Source organism: Bufo bufo, chromosome 1, assembly GCF_905171765.1.
Source record: "Bufo bufo chromosome 1, aBufBuf1.1, whole genome shotgun sequence".
NCBI lineage: Eukaryota > Metazoa > Chordata > Amphibia > Anura > Bufonidae > Bufo > Bufo bufo.
In genome coordinates this window covers 557,115,228-557,138,424 of record NC_053389.1, presented here as the reverse complement: position 1 = coordinate 557,138,424, position 23,197 = coordinate 557,115,228, and the positions used below count along the sequence as shown (strand labels likewise).

The 23,197-nt window shown below is 40.8% G+C and overlaps 1 protein-coding gene across 6 annotated transcripts in view; it reads left to right on the top strand.

Moving 5' to 3' along the window:
* Positions 1-23,197, top strand: part of MAGI2 (membrane associated guanylate kinase, WW and PDZ domain containing 2) — a 1,066,131-nt gene that overhangs the window by 936,509 nt on the left and 106,425 nt on the right. For 5 of the 6 annotated variants that reach the window (XM_040413058.1, XM_040413057.1, XM_040413072.1 and 2 more), the window contains 4 exons: positions 1,524-1,565; positions 3,977-4,068; positions 11,237-11,429; positions 15,241-15,480. In XM_040413058.1, coding sequence (XP_040268992.1) covers positions 1,524-1,565; positions 3,977-4,068; positions 11,237-11,429; positions 15,241-15,480 — 567 coding nt within the window. The remainder of the gene's footprint in view (positions 1-1,523; positions 1,566-3,976; positions 4,069-11,236; positions 11,430-15,240; positions 15,481-23,197) is intronic. The other variant, XM_040413064.1, reaches the window with a different exon arrangement.

Here is a 23,197-nt window from a genome sequence, read left to right as displayed (position 1 = left end):
AGCTCTTCCACGATCGTTCCCTTGGACATCTGATGGGATCCTCACACGGGGCACCAAAAACTGTCGCTGCAATTTAGGACAAGTCCTAAACTAGGGGACTACACTCGCTTGTCTGTGGGATTCAAATTGGTTAATAAGTTTTCCCCATGTGCCAGGGGATGCGGTCGACCTAAAGAATCAAAGAGCCAGACAGGTTTGCTGGTTAAAGGATTCTCTGCCGGGCAACGCCCGTAGAGTCAATTTTATTGTTGTACATAGTGGGCCTAGTCACCACTCCTTTAGCCACCAATCAGAAGCATAGCGGTATGGAAAAATACACATAGTCACTTAGACACAGACATTACTCATATCTGAAAAATTCCATGTATATATTTATGCAAGAAGTTCCCTAGTCTGTCTAACTTCCTTTAACAAATCAAGTGACTATATTTCTTAATCACAGATGTTTGCAGAGATAAAGAAGGAGAATATTTGACAATTAAGTACAATTAGCACCATTCATGTTTATTAACCACTTAATTTCTTTCACACAGGTCCACCCTTTTGTAGAGGATTCATTTTGCCGTTGTAACAATTCCTTTTTGTTGCTTTGTAATACCCAGTATACTAACCAAATCCCAGTTATTTTTTGGTTCTAAAACAAAAATAGTCTAATATGACATTTTACAAAATGGCAGTTATATCATATCAGCCAGAAAAAAATATTAATGTGCCCTTGCATATAGAATAAGTGTATTCCTCCACCCTATATTTATCCTTATCCTTCTTTAGCAATATCCTTGTACCTTTCATGGTTTTAAAGGGAATTTGTCACCAGTTTGATGCTGCATTTCTGAGGTCCGAATTTCCTTAAAATCCCTATTGAGCAGCTCCAGCAGGACCTTAAGACTGAAGTCTGCTCACTGCTTGATTGAACTCAGGAGTCCTTGCATTCATGAGCTCTCAGGTCCCTCCAGTGGTTGTTCGCTTTCTTCATCTATTACACAGAACAGGAAGGAAGCAGTCAATCATCCATGGGTGGGCAGGGGGAATTACAGCTCTTGAATATAAGGTTTTGTGTGCCATTGGAGCTGCTCAGTAGAGATTTTAAGAAAGGGATGGGGCTAAAAGAAAGTAGCCTAACACAGGGTTTGAATCAGGGTCTCTGTTGCCCGTTTCTGCTGCCCTCAGACAAGAAATATTAAATCTGGTGATAGATTCCCTTTAATAGAATTTATGCTAATAAGAAGCAGCTATTTTTAATTGCTTCATATGTTTCATTAGCGTATTTTCAAGATAAGTGGTAGATTATTGGTCGACTAATGAAGGGTAAATGATAACATTTCAGATTGAATTGCTTATTATGTCTAATGGATACGTTGTAATATAATGTAATATTTCATCCCCCATTCATACGAGGGCTCTATTGCTTTTATTTGTGATACACATTTCTCATGTACAACTGTTGATCAACTGAATAAGCTTCTATTCGACTAGCACTTTCCCAACGTTTTCTTATGAGAATTCCTCATCTTCCTATTCAGAGCAAGTGCCACCCAGAACTGGTTTCAGATCGGACCCTGCTGGCAAGTATTTCATAGCACTCATTGTCCCGTGCGATATGTGTCCATCACGTTGTGTCCTTGTGTGAATACATATAATGTGACCATTGCTCTGGATCAAATAAAGTGTCTATCAATGTCTCATTTTGTCTTGGTTGATATCATGTCACTAAAACCTACTCATTCTGCGGATTTAGTCCTTTCATGATCCTAAATTTACACTAACTCCTGTATCATCTAAATATTCACCAATAATTAAGGCCAAAAAGGTTTGGTATAGCTAATCCACAGAGGTTCGGAAAGCTAAAAGGGTATGTTATTACAAGTGAGCAAATAATGGCTACTCACTGAGTACTAATAATGTATTCAATTCTCTACTTTATCAATTCATTTCTTAATGTTATAAAGATCTCTGCTTGCTGCCATCCAGAATCTTTATATTGAATTTACAGAGGAACTGGTAGATCTGTCCTGCTCATGTGATGGTCAGACAGATTTAGGTACAGTACACTCATTAGTTACAGTATGGTCACATGACCATGGACAGATTTGTATCCCCTGGAAGTAAATGGTGAAGGTTCATTTTCAATGCCAGTAAGCATAGATCTTGAAAATTGTGAGAAATTGATACAGAAACTATATTGGGAAACAGTCTAACTTTTTGTTATACATTGAATAACGCCATAGCCCTTGTGCTCTACATGTAATACCCCTTTTACTTCCTACACCCCTGTGGGCTAACATGTACTGATAACCAATGAAATGTTTCAATGGAAACCAGATTTTTATTATTTCTGAATTTTAAACTCTGAAACGTAAATTTTGTTACCTAGTACATATGGGGCCTTAAATGGATTTCTCATATATGACGTTCAAAAGTAGTTAATATATTATATAACTATTAAATTTAACACCAGAAATCTGTGGCTTAGTATTACTTGTGATAAAGGGAAAGTGTCACAAATATGTTTTACATTATTAGTACAAATATTAATAATGTGAAACAATCAATTTTTCCAATCAATTGTAAATGCTTTGTATTGTTTCCCATGAACTTGATTATGGAGCTGCCATTTTTAGTTGCTGTTAACAACATTACGAGATATGCTTTATAGCAGCCACATAAACCATAGGTACCGTAGATTGGTGGGGACTCATTGACTTCTATGCAAGAGTAGGCATTCTCTATGACCTGTGCAGGGAGGGGGAGTAGATAAGCTGTAGCCATCACCTATTGTTAATAGTGTGATCCTGTGTTATCTATACAGAGTTATCTGTTGTTGTATTCCTACCTGTGAGGATAAGGAAATAATTGCTAAAAAGTGATCTGTGGAGACCAGGATGTCTATGATGTATTAGGCTCAGAGGCTAAAACTTCAGAATTTTTTTTTTTACATTTTTTTTTTAAAACAGCATCACCAAAAATGTTTTAAAATGTTTAACATAAAAACATGTCATTTTCTGATGACACATTCCCTTTAAATGCGTTTTGCTCACTGTTTGTATATTTGTTCGTTTTCGTACAGTGAGAGCGCTTCATTAAATATTTTTACATGTCAGTACTAGAAAATAATTTTCTGTTACCGTGATCTAGCAATTATAAAATATTAGGAGTGGTAAAGAGCTGTGCTGTCATCACCATGTTTTATTAGTAGCACTGTGTGGAAGTGAATGAGTGAGAAAAAAAAGCCTGCGATATTGGAAAAAATTAATGTAGACATGTCCGCTACAGAGAATACATGCTGGAGATAGTGTGACAGAGCATCAAGCAATAGGTAGCTTGTCATCACTCAGCAATGGCAAATCTGTAATTATGCTACTTATGGAAGTGCATACACTATGTCAAATGTATAAAGCGATCATCTGCCGCATAGCACACGTAAGAGCTGTTATCATCGTGCAGATAGCGGGACCATGTGATTGATTCCATAGCTGTACATAGCTGCCAAATGATATCTAGACATTTTCAATCCTGGAGATGAGCTCTTCTGTCTTGTAGTAAATCACTGAGCACACAGTGCTGCTTATTTCACACCGCAGGATATTTATAGTGTGCTTTGTATCTTTTCCATGGCATTAGCATTGAACTTCTCACTCTAACACTACCGGTGTGAAAATCCATGATATATATTTAATGCGCTACTGCGGTTTTATGTATGTCTGACAGTGAACCTTCCAGTAGCTAACCTGAGACTAACCTTCACTTTGTAGCATGTCATTTAATAATATGGTTAATAAAGTTATTTTTGTGCCAATTTAGCATGGCCCTTTTAGTGTTTGCCTTTCATTTGTTCTGTCTTGATCCATGTCAAATTAACTCTATCCATGAACCTCATTAATACATAATAATGCTAATCTCTGACTAGTGTGTGTTCAGTGCTGGTCTGTCGGCACCCATGTTCTTATTAAAGGATATCTCACTTATGTACCAACAGGACCGGATTATAAGGAATTGGATGTTCACCTTCGACGTCAGGAGTCAGGCTTTGGCTTTAGGATACTTGGAGGAGATGAACCTGGCCAGCCTGTAAGTTCTTTGCACTTGACTGTAGACCTGTAGATGCAATGACGAGCGGTTTTTCACAAAAATCCTGACTTTTTTTATCACCGAAAAATACCATATGACCATGTCTACAGCCCAGGTTTCTTCAGAGTCACATATAAATCAGACACAGGTTCCAGTGGACGAAAGGTAGGTTCACACAGAGGTTTTTTTTGGAGGAGGTTGCGAGGCAAATTTTCCTGCAAGTTTTTCAGGAAAAGCCAGACGTTATTTGAAAGCAATCGGAAAAGGGACTTATACTTCTCCTTTCTGCTGGATCCACTTCTGGCTTTGGCTAAAAAACCTACAGGAAAATGTGCCTCAAAACCTCCTCCTAAAAATTCCATGTGAACCTAAGACTGTTGTGTATAGTTGGTATAATAGCTGTTTTTCACAGAGATTCTCCATTTTGTTCCATCTATTGAAAACTTGACTTACGTCAGCTATGTTTAGTTTTTAGAGAATTGTTGTCTCCCCCTTTCAACATTTCCTATGATTCCTGTGGTTGGGTAGGGGAGGTCTAATTGCTGCTGCATTTACGCAGGCCGAAATGTTGGGTAGTGATCGGGAGTGTTAGGCTACTTTCACACTAGCATTTTCAATTCCGGTATTGACATCCGTCATAGGATCTCAATAGCGGAAGAAAACGCTTCAGTTTTGTCCCCATTCATTGTCAATGGGGACAAAACGGAACGGAATGAAACGGAATGCACCAAAATGCATTCCGTTTCGTTTGGTTGTGTCCCCATCGCGGACAGAAATTCTGTCCGCGATGTGGTGCGGAGCAAGACACATCCGCCCTGACACACAATGTAAGTCAATGGGGACGGATCCATTTTCTCTGACACAATAGAAAACAAATTTGTCCCCTATTGACTTTCAATAGCCGTCATGGCTATAGAAGACATAATACAACCGGATCCGATCATGACATATGCATGCGGTTGTATTATTGTAACAGAAGCGTTTTTTGCAGATCCATGACTGATCCGCAAAAAACGTTAATGTGAAAGTAGCCTAGATGGAGCAATCATGGCTGCTGTATGGGGATGAAGAAGAAAAACTGCTACAAGAGGACATACTTTTAAATTAGAGGGGCAAAGGTTTAAAAGTAATATAAGGAAGTATTACTTTACTGAGAGAGTAGTGGATGCATGGAATAGCCTTCCTGCAGAAGTGGTAGTTGCAAATACAGTGAAGGAGTTTAAGCATGCATGGGATAGGCATAAGGCCATCCTTCATATAAGATAGGGCCGGGGGCTATCCATAGTATTCAGTATATTGGGCAGACTAGATGGGCCAAATGGTTCTTATCTGCCGACACATTCTATGTTTCTAAGGTCATTACTACAATCATTCGTGCCCATACAGTTTAATTGTTTGTTGGTGGCACATCCCTGTATACTCCGGGCAATATATTGCTGTAAAGCAATGATATTTTTGTGCCACATACATGATCAGATTAGTAGACAAAAGAGTGTATGCATGTATTTCTGCTGATCTCCACCACATTTGCATGGAGAAATTATCAGGAAGGAGCATTCATACAAACATTCATTCCCGGTAATTGGCCCAATCATCTGCTCATGTAAATGGACCCTAATAGTTTCGGTGGTAGGAACTGGGTCGCATTTAATATTGTGCCAGATGTAACACCGGAGTTAGGCTTGTGAAAATTGGCAAAGGGAAAGTGCTCTATTTTTCTAAAAGAGCTGAGACATTTTTTGGATATGTTTCCACATGGCAGATTTGTTGTAGAACATTTCTGCAATTGTTCCTTTTATCTGAATGGGTTTTGTAAAAATCGCTTGAAAATGCTTCCAAATGAACCAAATGAATACGTATGAAACATTTTCAATCACAATAAATTTGCCACTTGTGAACCCTGAAAAACAGTTCAGAATAGATGTTACAGAGATGAGACTTGTCAAGATGGACATGCACCTTTAATAGCTTTCAGTCTAATGCTGTGCCATTGGGGACAGACGGCACATCTCCATACATTTCAGATAGTGGGCAAGGCCCACCAATGTTGGGTTCGGCTGAACTTACTTTTACATGTATTGGCACCTTTAGTTTCAGCTGTAAGTATTCTGTGCACCCATAATCCTATGCCAAATTGTTAAAGGGGTTATCCAAGTGTTTTATATGGATGACCTATCCTCAGGATAGGTTATCAGTATGTGATCAGAGCGGGTCCAACTTTTGGGCACCCCTGCCAATCAGTCCTTTGAAATGGCCATGGCGCTTTGGTGAGTGCCACGGCCTCTTCCTAGTCCAGTGATGTCATGTTCATCAGTCACATGGCCTAGGCACAGTTCAGTCCTATTCAAGTAAATAGGGCTGCGCTGCAACACCAAGCACAGTCACTATCCAATGGATTGTGCTGCATTTGGTAAGTGGTGAGGGGCATTTTCAAGCAGCTGATTGTGGGTGTGCCAGGTGTCAGACCACCACAGATCAAGTGTTCACAACCTATCCTGAGGATAAGTCATCAATTTTAAACACCCAAAAAACTCTTTAATAGAGTATTCCCATCCATGCAATACTAAGTATAGCTGCCATCCAGTGGACAGTGCTGTACATGGTAAGCTGTGAGGAGGCTGCTTCACTCACTTAAGTGCCGCAGCCTCTTTGAATGGCTGATCAGTGGGAGTGCCAGGTTTCAGACCTCCACTAATCATACACTGATGACATATCCTGAGTATTGGTCATCAGTATAAATATTCAGAAAACCCCTTTAAACGATTGACACATAAGTATCCCCTATCCTCACTGTTTTCAATTTACATAGTCACTGTGCTTTCACACAACTTTGCATTAATCAATAGTACAAGCAAGTATAAGACACTGAAATATATTGGATCAGAGTAAAACGCCTTGTTCTCCACTTTTCTGCTCTCCCATCCCCTTTCCTGAACTAACATTCAGTCTGAATTCTGTGATAAGTCTGAGAGCAATATGGGCGGCCAGCTCATTGAAGAGGTTTTAGGTGAGTAGGAGAGTAGAGACAACCAGAAAGGCACAGACAGGGAGGCTGGAGCAGCTAATTGTGAGTTTTCTATCTCACCCCAAGTGCTTTACTCCCATCAGCACTTTTCTATAATGTTCTATATGGTGCTTCTGAGTGAATGAGACAGAGAGCAGACTTTGCTGTCTCCATGTGTAGTCTATGGGGATATATCATAACATCTAGTCTCCACCCATCAGTTCAGAGATCATAGAGAACTAGAGATGGAGAAGCTGCTGAAAAATGCCAGAAACAAGTCATGTAATGGTCAGAAATAGTGTTATCAATCATGTGCAGACATGGCCGCTTATTCTGAAAAGTCATCTAGAAATGTAGGAACACTTTAAATCATGATTAAATGACAATTAACAACGGCAGTGGTGATGTGGAAATACATTAGATAATAGCCATGCAGTATATTAATTGGCATATTAAAATATTATCAGTAGTGAATTATGTGATGCAAGATCATTTACTTAGTATATCAGATTGTATGCATGACAAGCTCCAATATTCTGATTATCTACTTGTAGTTCCATAGATTACTATTACAATACTACTGGTTTTGGCTCACAATAACTGATGGAAATAACTAATCAAATAACTGAAGTGTGAACTCAGCTTTACAGCTAGGTTCTGTTCATCTTAAAGTCCTAATAAACAGCAGTTTTTATTTCCCATCTTGTAGCCCCCTACTTCAATTTATTCTTAGTTTTGGTTATCTAGACTACTGAAGTGATAACGGGAAATGCTATCTGCTAAAAGTAAATCCGCTATGACCGCATCCTACACTCACCTATTTAGTAGCCTTCTACCTACTCAACTGGAAGTACTGGAAGAGACCATGGATCTTGTCGCTTCAGGACATAAAACAGTAATCACAAGACGAAAAAAATGGAAAAAAAACGGAAAAACTGTGAACTACGGAAGATCTGTGCAATGCAGGGATATGGTGGGGAGACAATGTGTAGCAAGAGATGGACTTTATTTATCACTGCAGGTTGTGCAAATGGACTAGTGACATAGAGTAGGCACCTGTAGTATAAAAATGCTAAATACGATCTAAAATGTTAAACAATCAGCTTTGCAGTTTAACACAGTACGAGACCATATTCATTTGGCATTTTACTGCAATTGGATAGCCCGCTGCTTCATGTTCATGGCAGTCAGAATTGTGCAGTGTGTGCAGTGCAGCGGGCAGAAAGGTTTCCTGAATTACCTTAAAGACTATACAATTTGAGGCATCTTTATTCCTTATGTTGCCTCTAATATATGCATTGATACATTCAGCTTGGCAGCCTTTGCTTTGAAGGGATAAGCTTAAAGAGTATGAATTGAAGGAGTGAGCATTAAAAGACCTATTCTGGAGCTTTATCTCTGAAATGAAAGTGCGCTGGATATATGATCTACAGAGGGCTCTTACTGTTGAATGTATTTTGGTTCTACAGATATCCGTTCATTAGAACCAAATACCTTATACTACAGAGACAGGGCGATTGTAGTCACATTGCTGCACTTGTAGCAAAGAAACTATTACTGTATTAGATATTTTAGTTGACAGAACAGCAAGAGTACGTTTTCGAGAACAAACTGTTGAGATGTATTCCCTTCATCAGGTCAAATAAATGCTGGTCACACGCATTAGGCAGAAGGTACACATTAGATCTAATTAATGCAGATCAACCACATATGACCATGACATTAGTGAGGATTTGGGTATGCTGACTAGGGATGAACTTGTGTTTTAAGTTCGGCATACGGGTTATCTAAGATAGATCATCAGTATATATTATTAGGCTCCATTCACACGTCCGCAATGTGTTTTGCGGATACACGGAGACACGGATCCGCAAAACACGGAAAGCGGCAATGTGTGTTCCGCATTTTGCGGACCGCACATTGCCGACATAATAGAATATGCCTGTTCTTGTCCGCAATTGCGGACAAGAATAGGACATGTTCTATTTTTTGGCGGAAACGGAAGCACAGATGCGGAAGTGCGGATCCGCAAATGTGGATGCGGACAGCACATTCCGTCCCCATAGAGAATGAATGGGTCCGCACCCTTTCCGCAAAATTGCGGAAAGGATGCGGACACATTTTGCGGACGTGTGAATGGAGCCTTAGTCTCAGAAAACCCCTTCAAAGAGGTGGTTTCATCTTTCCATTATTAAGGTGAGATGAGACTAAACCCTGACTACCAGCTGGCCGGGAAACAGCACAATGGCCGGCGCTGCAATGTCTCTGTAGCTCTCATTGGAGCATAGCTTCCATAGCTCCCTTGCTGCTCTAGTTCCTGGCCAGCTGGTGGTCTGGGTTTAGTCTCATTTGTCACAGTAATAGTGAGATGAGACAACCCCTTTAAGGACCGTTTTCTTACACAGTAAATAATTCCCACAGTAAATGTGGAAAGTTTAAATTTATCTTTAGAGCTCTGAGTTTTACAAAGAAGTTCTAAAAGTGGGTTTTTAATGCTTGAAGTTCCATTGTTGAAGATTTTGAGCCAGAAACATTTAAAAAGATCTCAGCTTGGAACATATCTAAAAGGATGTTTTATCCCACACTGTCCTGGGAGCTATAAGAATATGAGAACACCTGCAATATTTTAGTGCATATTTGATGTTAAAAATGTATGATTCTTGTACAAGCGTACTCCCGGGATCCCCAGTGGGATAGCAACATTGCCTAAATCATGAAATGCTCTACATGCTGTTTCTGTGTTGTCACCTCCATTCAGAACATGGTAACTCTTGCACATTTCTTGCCTTTCCTTGATGACTAAGTGACACCATGGCTCTGAATGAACATAGTGTTTCACTTCCAGACTTTTCCTGCTAACAGCTATATTGTTTCTTGGAAAACCCGTTACATTTATGACGGAAATACACAATTGGTTTTTAATGTGCTCATTTCCAAGGTAAAAGCAATCACTGTTGGATAGGTATTTGTCTTGTAGATGAGAATGTGCTAATTTCATACAGCTGCTAAGAGAGAAATTTAAAGGGGGTGCCACTCTCTAAAGGGGGTGCCACTCTGAGACCTCCAGAAATTAGCAGCAATCTGTGAGAAATTCGACAGCAAGTGTTTAAATCCCTTCCTGTTCTCAAATGAAATGAATATTACAGCATTCCCGTGGAAGTCAATCAGGGTCATTTACTAAACTTTTTACCCCACTACTGTAATGTTAAGAAGTTTCAAATTATTAGTGGTGTAGTGGGTGCAGCCTTATGCAGACTGCTGGATTTACTGTATCTTACAACAGAAAGTGGCGTAAGTTATAGCTTAGGTCTATGCCATCCCCTAGCTGGCATAGATTTGAGTTTCTGGTGCACAGGAACCAGAGATGCACCTAATTTATTAAGAGGCATCTGTCTCTTAATAAATTAGATGCATCTCACTCCAGTGCACAGGGGATCAAGACTGATGTATGGAAACACCAGTCTTCATAAATCTTCCCCAAAGAGTTCTTCTTGTAATGCACAGACATGATAAATTCTGTAGTCCGAAAGTACAATTAAATGAGGGGCTTCTCAATACTAAAGAGGAGGAAAAAGGGTGTACACTGTTTTCCCTGTTTTCCAAAAACAGCTCCCCTCTTGATCACTCTTTTGTACTGCATCCGAACCCTAGAAACGTGAATCTAAATTAGCTCCAAGACCAGGCACACTCTATGGACAAGAGTGGTAATGTTTCCATTTATACAATTTCTTCTAATTCTGGACAAACCCTTTATCTAAAAAATTTTTTAAATAAAGGGCCTAATACTAACAGGTACTTTTTCTCCAGATTATGGCTCTGGTTAGCCATAAGCCCTTCTCGGGCAGTTGCTATTGCTTTACAAAGAAGATAAATTGATGTATAATTTAGCATTTGTTATTAGTGGAGAATTGACCTCACATTTAGATTAAGGGGTGAAGATGGCACATTTTTCAGGTTTTGTTTACAGACAGTGTTTTTTCTTGTCATCAATAATCTTAAGACTTAGCCAGTCTTTAATTGTGTTTATTGCTACTGCCATCACATGAAATATATACTTTTATTTAACATTTTACACACTTAAATACAGTAATGGTAAATGCTTAGATTGGTCGGTACTTCTCATAATTTGTTTCTCATGTGGGCTCAAACATTTCTTCTGTCTAGATTTTAATTGGTGCAGTAATAGCCATGGGTTCAGCAGACAGAGATGGCCGCCTTCGCCCTGGTGATGAATTGGTATATGTAGATGGGATTCCAGTTGCTGGCAAAACCCACCGATATGTGATTGATCTCATGCATAATGCTGCTCGTAATGGACAAGTTAATCTCACTGTGAGACGAAAGGTGCTATCTATAGGTATGTACATCCTAATTAAGTAATGTAATGTAATGTGGAGCATTGCGTTCACATTTCTTTAGCTGTTTCTGGCATTGCGACTAAGCCCTATTCAAATTAATTGGGCTGGGCTTCAATACTGAACAACAGTGGCGCTGTTACATATAGCCTGCTTTTTATTTATTTCTATTTAATTTATCTTTATTTTAATGATTATATTTACCTAATATATTTTACACCCTTAATTCTTAGACTTACAGTCAGGTCCATAAATATTGGGACATCGACACAATTCTAACATTTTTGGCTCTATACACCACCACAATAGATTTGAAATGAAATGAACAAGATGTGCTTTAACTGCAGACTGTCAGCTTTAATTTGAGGGTATTTACATCCAAATCAGGTGAACGGTGTAGGAATTACAACAGTTTGCATATGTGCCTCACACTTGTTAAGGGGCCAAAAGTAATGGGACAATTGGCTTCTCAGCTGTTCCATGGCCAGGTGTGTGTTATTCCCTCAATATCCCAATTACAATGAGCAGATAAAAGGTCCAGAGTTCATTTCAAGTGTGCTATTTGCATTTGGAATCTGTTGCTGTCAACTCTCAAGATGAGATCCAAAGAGCTGTCACTATCAGTGAAGCAAGCCATCATTCGGCTGAATAAAAAAAAACAGCCCCATCAGAGAGATAGCAAAAACATTAGGCGTGGCCAAAACAACTGTTTGGAACATTCTCAAAAAGAAGGAACGCAACGGTGAGCTCAGCAACACCAAAAGACCCGGAAGACCACAGAAAACAACTGTGGTGGATGACCGAAGAATTCTTTCCCTGGTGAAGAAAACACCCTTCACAACAGTTGGCCAGATCAAGAACACTCTCCAGGAGGTAGGTGTATGTGTGTCAAAGTCAACAATCAAGAGAAGACTTCACCAGAATGAATACAGAGGGTTCACCACAAAATGTAAACCATTGGTGAGCCTCAAAAACAGGAAAGCCAGATTAGAGTTTGCCAAACGACATCTAAAAAAGCCTTCACAGTTCTGGAACAACATCCTATGGACAAATGAGACCAATATCAACTTGTACCAGAATGATGGGAAGAGAAGAGTATGGAGAACTAAAGGAACTGCTCATGATCCTAAGTCTACCACCTCATCAGTGAAGCATGGTGGTGGTAGTGTCATGGTGTGGGCATATATGGCTGCGAATGGAACTAGTTTGCTTGTATTTATTGATGATGTGACTGCTGACAAAAGCAGCAGGATGAATTCTGAAGTGTTTCGGGCAATATTATTTGCTCCTATTCAGCCAAATGCTTCAGAACTCATTGGACGGCTCTTCACAGTGCAGATGGACAATGACCCAAAGCATGCTGCAAAAGCAACCAAAGAGTTTTTTAAGGGAAAGAAGTGGAATGTTTTGCAATGGCCAAGTCAATCACCTGACCTGAATCCGATTGAGCATGCATTTCACTTGCTAAAGACAAAACTGAAGGGAAATTGCCCCAAGAACAAGCAGGAACTGAAGACAGTTGCAGTAGAGGCTTGGCAGAGCTTCACCAGGGATGAAACCTAGCGTCTGGATATGTCTATGCGTTCCAGACTTCAGTCTGTAATTGACTGCAAAAGATTTGCAACCAAGTATTAAAAAGTGAAAGTTTGATTTATGATTATTATTCTGTTCCATTACTTTTGGTCCCTTAACAAGTGGGAGGCACATATGCAAACTGTTGTCATTCCTACACCGTTCACCTGATTTGGATGTAATGGATTCCCTCAAATTAAAGCTGACAGTCTGCAGTTAAAGCACATCTTGTTCGTTTCATTTCAAATCCATTGTGGTGGTGTATAGAGCCAAAAATGTTATAATTGTGTCAATGCCCCAATATTTATGGACCTGACTGTATGTCATTTTTTTTAGCTTATACAGTATATTCATATCTCTAGATCTGAGGCTGGGGAAAGCAATATGTTCATGTTATTTGAAATAACACAGTTTCAGTTGGGACTTGGATCTTCTAGGTTCAGTGTCAAATTGTCCAATGCAAAGTAAAGAATCCTTAGGCTATCTGCACAAATGCAACCTACAAAATTGCATTAAAAACCACACATTAATCTGCTCTGTTAATCTGCTCTATTTATTGCAGTTTTGGAGTGTTTATGTCCTTTTTTTGGTGCAGATTTTCTGTTTATGTTTAACAACCCCATTGAAGTCTATGAGGAAAACCACTATATCTGGTCCAGAACTGCACAAACAATTTATTTGCAGCATAGAAAGAATACACAATATGTACATGAGATTTGGCAAATCTCATTCACTTTGCTGGTACTGTATTACACTGTGCTTTTTTTTTTCCCATGCAGAATAACCGCATGTAAGGCTACTTTCAAACTAGCGTTCGGGTGTCCACTCGTGCGCTCCGTTTGAAGGGGCTCACGAGCGGCCCCGAACGCATCCGTCTGGCCCCAATGCATTCTCAGTGGAGGCGGATCCACTGAGAATGCATCCGCCTGCCAGCGCTCAGCCTCCGCTCCGCTCCGCTAGCGGACACCTGAACGCTGCTGATTGAGCCATATAGTGTCATCTTCAAGCGGATCCGTCCCCATTGACTTACATTGTAAGTGTGGACGGATCCGCTCGCCTCCGCTCCTGGCCGTGCGGAGGCGAGCGGATCCGTCCACACTTACAATGTAAGTCAATGGGGACGGATCCGCTTGAAGATGACACTATATGGCTCAATCTTCAAGCGGATCCGTTCCCCATTGACTTTCAATGTAAAGTCTGAACGGATCCGCTCAGGCTACTTTCAGACTTAGAAAATTTTCTAAGTAATAATGCAGACGGATCCGTTCTGAACGGATGCAAACGTCTGCATTATCGGAGCGGATCCGTCTGATGAAACATCAGACGGATCCGCTCCGAACGCTAGTGTGAAAGTAGCCTAATCTGCATTGTGTGTAGTTACCCTTAGGGGGAACCTGTCACCATTTTTTGCTAACTAATGACAGATCTCCTGAGCAAAATGCTGCATCACTTTCTTTAATTGCATAAATCTTGTATTAAACAGCTCCAGCACTAATGCTGTTCAATACACACCACGAGCTGATGAGTTCTGATATTCATAAGGACCCAGTTCTCCCTGTTCTCCGAGTTCTCTTCAATATTAGGACTCCATAATATTAGGACTCATCCATTTGCTCTGTGTATTGAACAGCTCCCGCTCTTGAGCAGTTAGGTGCAAGATTTTAGCAAAACAGGTGTCAATTAAAGAACGCAACCCAGCATTTTGCCAAGGGGACCCATCACTAGTACATGCTGCCCTTAGAAGCAGCAAAAATCCAGTGACATTTTTTTTTAGTAAAGCAATGTTTACTATTCTTATCCTTCTGACTTCCATATCAGTATTTTCATTAAAGGGAATCTGCCAGCAGTTTTAACCATGCAAAACTACTCACAGTGGGGACAGTGCTGGGGACAGCAGGACAAACATTCTACAGCTGTCATCTGGTGCAGTGAATGGTTAAAGCCAATTAATTCAAATAACACTTTATAGTGATGCCTTGGAGAAGAAACATTCATATTCACACTACTCCGGATAATAAAAGCTTAATAAAATGTGTGTCAGTTTTTATCTAGCACTATCAGTTGTTTTGCATGGTCCCCTGCTGAAAGACCCCCTTAAATTTACAGCCCCTGGATCTGTCATATTATTATGTAGCAAATATGTGACTATGGTTCTAATAAATATTATTCTATAATTTGCATACTGCAGGTAAATGTAATAAAGCTGCATTGTTATGACAGGAGCGCTTTGTGCTTTTATAGGTGATACATGCCCAGAGAATGGCAGGAGTCCTGGCTCGGTGTCAACACACCACAGCTCCCCAAGAAGTGACTCTGCTTATCCAAACAGTAACCATACTGCACAGAGCAACGCTTCCCCTCCTGAGGGCTTTTCTCAGAACTCTCAGTCCAGTGATGTGATCATCCACCGCAAGGAGAATGAAGGATTTGGTTTTGTAATTATTAGCTCTTTGAACAGGCCGGAAACTGGAGCTACAATAGGTATGTTCTCTAGACAGAATGAATTGTGACCTGGTAGTATTGTATTAAATAAACTACAGTTGAACAGTTAAAGTTTTTTTCTGAGAATTTTTAACTGATGATCTATCCTCTTGATCATCAGTATCAGATTAGTGGGGGTCCGACACCAGGGACCCCACATGATCACCTGTTTGAGAAGACACCCAGGCTTGTGACATCACGTTCATTGGTCACATGGGTTAGGTACAGCTCAATCCCTTTAAAGTGACTGGGGCTGAGCTGCAATACCAAGCACCCCCAATGTACAATGTGCCTTCTCGAATAGCCAATCAGCGGGGTCCCAACTGATCAGATAACGATCAGATACTGATGACCTATACAGAGGATCAGTCATCAGATAAAAAAAATCTAAGAAAACCCCTTTAAAACAGTTACTCTCTGCAACTTACCATTTTAAAAACTAAAGTGAATATTCACAAAAAGTAAAATAGAGTATCCCTGAAATAGTTCAACTGCTAGACATTTTGTGAACATGTGTTAAGTGGAGAAGCAGTAGATGTCAGCATTTCCTATTATACTGCCACACACCTTCAATTTATTATTAGAGATGAGCGAATTTTTCGAAAAATTGCTATTTCCTGGCCACAGAGAGCCTTTATAGTGGTGTAGAACACTGTGCCTTGCAGTAACACGCATAGGAAGTCTGCTGTGGTAGTGAAATAATACTGTGAGTCAGTATGACAGGCAGATGACAGGCATCGCTCTTATAATCACTGCATACTTCACTTATTTGGGCAGTCACGGGGCCAAAACTGACCAAATAACTCAAGTGTGTACAAAGCCTTACAGGTCGATGTTAGCGCCAAGTAGAAGCGCACTCCTTTTACACCATCGACAGTTGATTCCACATAGATGTCTACAGAACCTGTTCTACAGTCGTGGTTTTGAGAATTACATAACTATTGGAAATTGGAAAAGTTGCTGCTTAAGTTTTTATAATAGCAATTTGCATATACTCCAGAATGTTATGAAGAGTGATCAGATGAATTGCATAGTCCTTCTTTGCCATGGAAATTAACTTAATCCCAAAAAAACCTTTCCACTGCATTTCATTGCTGTCATTAAAGGACCTGCTGAGATCATTTCAGTAATCGTTTTGTTAACTCAGGTGAGAATGTTGACGAGCACAAGGCTGGAGATCATTATGTCAGGCTGATTGGGTTAAAATGGCAGACTTGACCTGTTAAAAGGAGGGTGATGCTTGAAATCATTGTTCTTCCATTGTTAACCATGGTGACCTGCAAAGAAACGCGTGCAGCCATCATTGCGTTGCATAAAAATGGCTTCACAGGCAAGGATATTGTGGCTACTAAGATTGCACCTCAATCAACAATTTATAGGATCATCAAGAACTTCAAGGAAAGAGGTTCAATTCTTGTTAAGAAGGCTTCAGGGCGTCCAAGAAAGTCCAGCAAGCGCCAGGATCGTCTCCTAAAGAGGATTCAGCTGCAGGATCGGAGTGCCACCAGTGCAGAGCTTGCTCAGGAATGGCAGCAGGCAGGTGTGAGCGCATCTGCACGCACAGTGAGGCGAAGACTTTTGGAAGATGGCCTGGTGTCCAGATGGGCAGCAAATAAGCCACTTTTCTCTAAAAAAAACATCAGGGACAGATTGATCTTCTGCAGAAAATTTGGTGAATGGACTGCTGAGGACTGGGGCAAAGTCATATTCTCCGATGAAGCCTATTTCCGATTGTTTGGGGCATCAGGAAAAAGGCTTGTCCGGAGAAGAAAAGGTGAGCGCTAACATCAGTCCTGTGTCATGCCAACAGTAAAGCATCCTGAGACCATTCATGTGTGGGGTTGCTTCTCATCCAAGGGAGTGGGCTCACTCACAATTTTGCCCAAAAACACAGCCACGAATAAAGAATGGTACCAAAATACCCTCCAACAGCAACTTCTTCCAACAATCCAACAACAGTTTGGTGAAGAACAATGCATTTTCCAGCACGATGGAGCACCGTGCCATAAGGCAAAAGTGATAACTAAGTGGCTCGGGGACCAAAACATTGACATTTTGGGTCCATGGCCTGGAAACTCCCAGATCTTAATCCCATTGAGAACTTGTGGTCAATCCTCAAGAGGCGGGTGGACAAACAAAAACCCACTATTCCTGACAAACTCCAAGAAGTGATTATGAAAGAATGGGTTGCTATCAGTCAGGAATTGGCCCAGAAGTTGATTGAGAGCATGCCCAGTCGAATTGCAGAGGTCCTGAAAAAGAAGGGCCAACACTGCAAATACTGACTCTTTGCATAAATGTCATGTAATTGTCGATAAAAGCCTTTGAAACGTATGAAGTGCGTGTAATTATATTTCACTACATCACAGAAACAACTGAAACAAAGATCTAAAAGCAGTTTAGCAGCAAACTTTGTGAAAACTAATATTTGTGTCATTCTTAAAACTTTTGGCCACGACTGTATTAAACGCTTATACAAGTAGAGCCCCCCCCCCCCCCCCCCGACGGAGTGGAGAGGGTGTTAGCAGTAAGTTTGTGTTGATATCACTGATTATTTTGCCCTTCCTCTGATCCGTCAGAACAATAACAGAACAATAACCCCCCAAAAAATGCTGAGCAGCACATATATTTAACTTTTGCAACTAATACACGCCAAAAAGAACTCTAGATCAATATCCTTCTGGAGATATGGTCTCCAGTACTGCGCACAATACTCCAAATGAAGTCTTACTAGTGCTCTGTAGAGCGGCATGAGCACCTCCCTTTTTCTACTGGTAATGCCTCTCCCTATACACCCAAGCATTCTGCTAGCATTTCCTGCTGCTCTATGACATTGTCTGCCTACCTTTAAGTCTTCGGAAATAATGACCCCTAAATCCCTTTCCTCAGATACTGAGGTTAGGACTGTATCACTAATTTTATATTCTGCTCTTGGGTTTTTACGCCCCAGGTGCATTATCTTGCACTTATCAACATTAAATTTTAGTTGCCAGATTTTTGACCATTCCTCTAGTTTTCCTAAATCCTTTTCCATTTGGTGTATCCCTCCAGGAACATCAACCCTGTAACAAATCTTTGTGTCATCAGCAAAAAGACACACCTTACCCTCGAGGCCTTCTGCAATTTCGCTGATAAAGATATTAAACAATATGGGTCCCAGAACAGATCCCTGAGGTACCCCACTGGTAACAAGATCATGGTCTGAAAATTCTCCATTGACTACAACCCTCTGTTGTCTGTCCCTCAGCCACTGCCTAATCCATTCAACAATATGGGAGTCCAAGCCCAAAGACTGCAATTTATTGATAAGCCTTCTATGTGGGACAGTATCAAAAGCCTTACTAAAGTCTAGATAAGCAATGTCTACTGCACCTCCGCCATCTATTATTTTAGTCACCCAATCAAAAAAATCAATAAGATTAGTTTGACATGATCTCCCTGAAGTAAACCCATGCTGTTTTTCATCTTTCAATCCATGGGATTTTAGATATACCACAATCCTCTCCTTAAGTATTGTTTTCATTAATTTCCCCACTATTGATGTCAGGCTTACTGGCCTATAGTTGCCCAATTCCTTCCTACTACCTTTCTTGTGAATGGGCACAACATTTGCTAATTTCCAATCTTCTGGGACGACTCCTGTTATCAGTGATTGGTTAAATAAATCTGTTAATGGTTTTGCTAGTTCACCGCTGAGCTCTTTTAATAGCTTTGGGTGTATCCCATCAGGCCCCTGTGATTTATTTGTATTAATTTTATTTCCTTGTAATAAACCCTGTTAATGCCTGTATCAATCTACACTTGCACCCTAATAAGAACGGTTTGCTGGAATTACACAGCTGTATAATGGCAGTTTGGATCCCCAGTCAGCGCAGCAAGGTGTAATAGGATTGTTCCTATTACCCAGGTTGTAACCTCCCCTACTGAACCCTGTTCAACACAAAAGCTGTGGAATGATTCCTCCCTATCCTTTCCCTACACCTTGAATAATCTTCCCCTGCACTTGTAAATCGTTTTTTTAGCACAATTAAGTCTTTTATAACACTGTCCCTAGCGTCTGCACTAAGTACTCTGGTAAATGGCAGAATTTAATATGGCTGAGGCTATTTATAGGGCTGTGACATCACAGGGCTGGCTGGCTGCTGATTGGCTGCATGCATGGCATTATGGGTGATCCCGCCTTCCCAGAGTTCCTTTCTCCATGTCCTCACATGTGCAGCAGCCATTTTAGGAAAAATACGATTCATTACCACGAAGCGTGAGGAAATTCGGATTTGGTTCGAATCAAATTTTTTCTGAAATTCGAATCAAATTCCACTTCATCAGCTTCGATTCGCTCATCTCTATTTATTAAATTACAGAACAGAAACTCTCTAAAACATAGAACTGAATAGTTGGAATTTAGCACCAGTTTAGTCCATGATGATTTATCACTGCAGTCTTATTGCAGTCTATATTTAATTGCTATATTTCTAAACCAATGGATTATATGCAGCTTTTATTTCCCCTTCCGACTTTCTGTATATATTGATTTAGAACTTTATGTTGCTCAATATTTCTGTTTTTCAGCTTCTCCATAAAGTCAATTTGTCTCTACTAAAAATGTAAATCCCCGTGGTCCAAGGTATAGGTACTTAATAAATAGAGCAGATGAGATTAAAGAATCCGCCTAGAAAAACCGTGAGGGAGATTAATATACTGTATAATAAAAAGCTTTGAGTAAGACCAATGGGACTTTTTGAGAGTCTATTATTTTCGGTGAACAGGGTCCAAGAGACTGAAGTATTTTATGTTGTGTAATATATTGGCCAGTGACAATGCATCTATTAGCTCAAGATAAAATAGAAATATGTCCTTATAGTCTTTTAGTAGTGTTGGTCTAGCACCAAAGTGCTCGGGTGCTCGAGTAGAACACCTCGGGATGCTTGGGTGCTCTACAGAGCACCCGAGTACAATGGAAGTGAATGGGCGGACCCGAGCCTTAAACTAGGCACCCCCTGCTCTGAAGAGGGGAGGGTGTCTGGTTCGTAGTAAAAGGGACAGGAGAGAAAAAAGAGGGGGTTAGTCACCTGGCTCTCACAATGAAGGTCAGGAAACCTAACTCACAGGGCGCCAAAGGTGTGGATCCGACAAAGAAGAACAGAAAAAGGTTTTTTATAGAATATATATACACTGCTCAAAAAAATAAAGGGAACACTTAAACAACACAATGTAACTCCAAGTCAATCACACTTCTGTGAAATCAAACTGTCCACTTAGGAAGCAACACTGAGTGACAATCAATTTCACATGCTGTTGTTCAAATAGGATAGACAACAGGTGGAAATTATAGGCAATTAGCAAGACACCCCCAATAAAGGAGTGGTTCTGCAGGTGGTGACCACAGACCACTTCTCAGTTCCTATGCTTCCTGGCTGATGTTTTGGTCACTTTTGAATGCTGGCGGTGCTTTCACTCTAGTGGTAGCATGAGACGGAGTCTACATCCGACACAAGTGGCTCAGGTAGTGCAGCTTATCCAGGATGGCACATCAATGCGAGCTGTAGCAAGAAGGTTTGCGGTGTCTGTCAGCGTAGTGTCCAGAGCATGGAGGCGCTACCAGGAGAAAGGCCAGTACATCAGGAGACATGGAGGAGGCCGTAGGAGGGCAACAACCCAGCAGCAGGACCACTACCTCCGCCTTTGTGCAAGGAGGAACAGGAGGAGCACTGCCAGAGCCCTGCAAAATGACCTCCAGCAGGCCACAAATGTGCATGTGTCTGCTCAAACGGTCAGAAACAGACTCCATGAAGGTGATATGAGGGCCCGACGTCCACAGGTGGGGGTTGTGCTTACAGCCCAACACCGTGCAGGACGTTTGGCATTTGCCAGAGAACACCAAGATTGGCAAATTCGCCACTGGCGCCCTGTGCTCTTCACAGATGAAAGCAGGTTCACATTGAGCACATGTGACAGACGTGAGAGAGTCTGGAGACGCCGTGGAGAACGTTCTGCTGCCTGCAACATCCTCCAGCATGACCGGTTTGGCATTGGGTCAGTAATGGTGTGGGGTGGCATTTCTTTGGAGGGCCGCACAGCCCTCCATGTGCTCGCCAGAGGTAGCCTGACTGCCATTAGGTACCGAGATGAGATCCTCAGACCCCTTGTGAGACCATATGCTGGTGCGGTTGGCCCTGGGTTCCTCCTAATGCAAGACAATACTAGACCTCATGTGGCTGGAGTGTGTCAGCAGTTCCTGCAAGACGAAGGCATTGATGCTATGGACTGGCCCACCCGTTCCCCAGACCTGAATCCAATTGAGCACATCTGGGACATCATGTCTCGCTCTATCCACCAACGTCACGTTGCACCACAGACTGTCCAGGAGTTGGCAGATGCTTTAGTCCAGGTCTGGGAGGAGAGCCCTCAGGAGACCGTCCGCCACCTCATCAGGAGCATGCACAGGCGTTGTAGGGAGGTCATACAGGCACGTGGAGGCCACACACACTACTGAGCCTCATTTTGACTTGTTTTAAGGACATTACATCAAAGTTGGATCAGCCTGTAGTGTGTTTTTCCACTTTAATTTTGAGTGTGACTCCAAATCCAGACCTCCATGGATTGAAAAATTTGATTTCCATTTTTAATTTTTGTGTGATTTTGTTGCCAGCACATTCAACTATGTAAAGAACAAAGTATTTCAGAAGAATATTTAATTAACTCAGATCTAGGATGTGTTATTTTTGTGTTCCCTTTATTTTTTTGAGCAGTGTATATAGTTGCAATTGTGGAAATCAGTAAAATAAATATATATAAAAGAAGGCTGCCAGTGAGATAAACCTAGCTAGGAAATGTACCTAGGCAAGAATAAGCAATTAGGGAGAGGTAAAAAGAGTTTTTATCTCACAAGGGGGCGCCACTCTTTGCTTGATTGTTTGCAATATTCAATTACCAAATGGTTATAATATTTAAAATATTTCAAATTTATAATATCTTAAAATGTTTCGAAATATTTTACCTGAGTCACTATGTCTGACAAGCTGGAGATTGATTGTTCAGTAGATTTCAAGCCAAAAACATATAAAACCACATCTGTAAAGTGAAACTAGATTCGTACTCACTTTACCCAGGAGGAGAGATGGGGGATAAACTCAAAACACCCCCAAACCCTTCCTCCTGCGCCTGGTTCGCTTCTAGAATATCAGGAAATAACGGCAGTTCTGTAGCTGGAACTTCTTGTCAATTCCTTTATTTGGAAAATCAGGGTGGGGTGAGGAGGAGGACCAACGCGTTTCGGGGATATATAAATCCCCTTCATCAGGAGCATTGCTGGGTGAAGTGAGTACGAATCTAGTTTCACTTTACAGATGTGGTTTTATATGTTTTTGGCTTAAAATCTACTGAACAATCAATCTCCAGCTTGTCAGACATAGTGACTCTGGTAAAATAATTTGAAACATTTTAAGATATTATAAATTTGAAATATTTTAAATATTATAACCATTTGGTAATTGAATATTGCAAACAATCAAGCAAAGAGTGGCGCCCCCTTGTGAGATAAAAACTCTTTTTACCTCTCCCTAATCGTAGTAAAAAGTCAGAAATTGATGGAAACCCCACTGAAATGGTTCGGGAACAGCATGGGGAGGATGTCTGGATTAGGGATCGACCGATTATCGGTTTGGCCGATATTATCGGCCGATATTGAGGATTTTGAACGTTATCGGTATCGGCATCT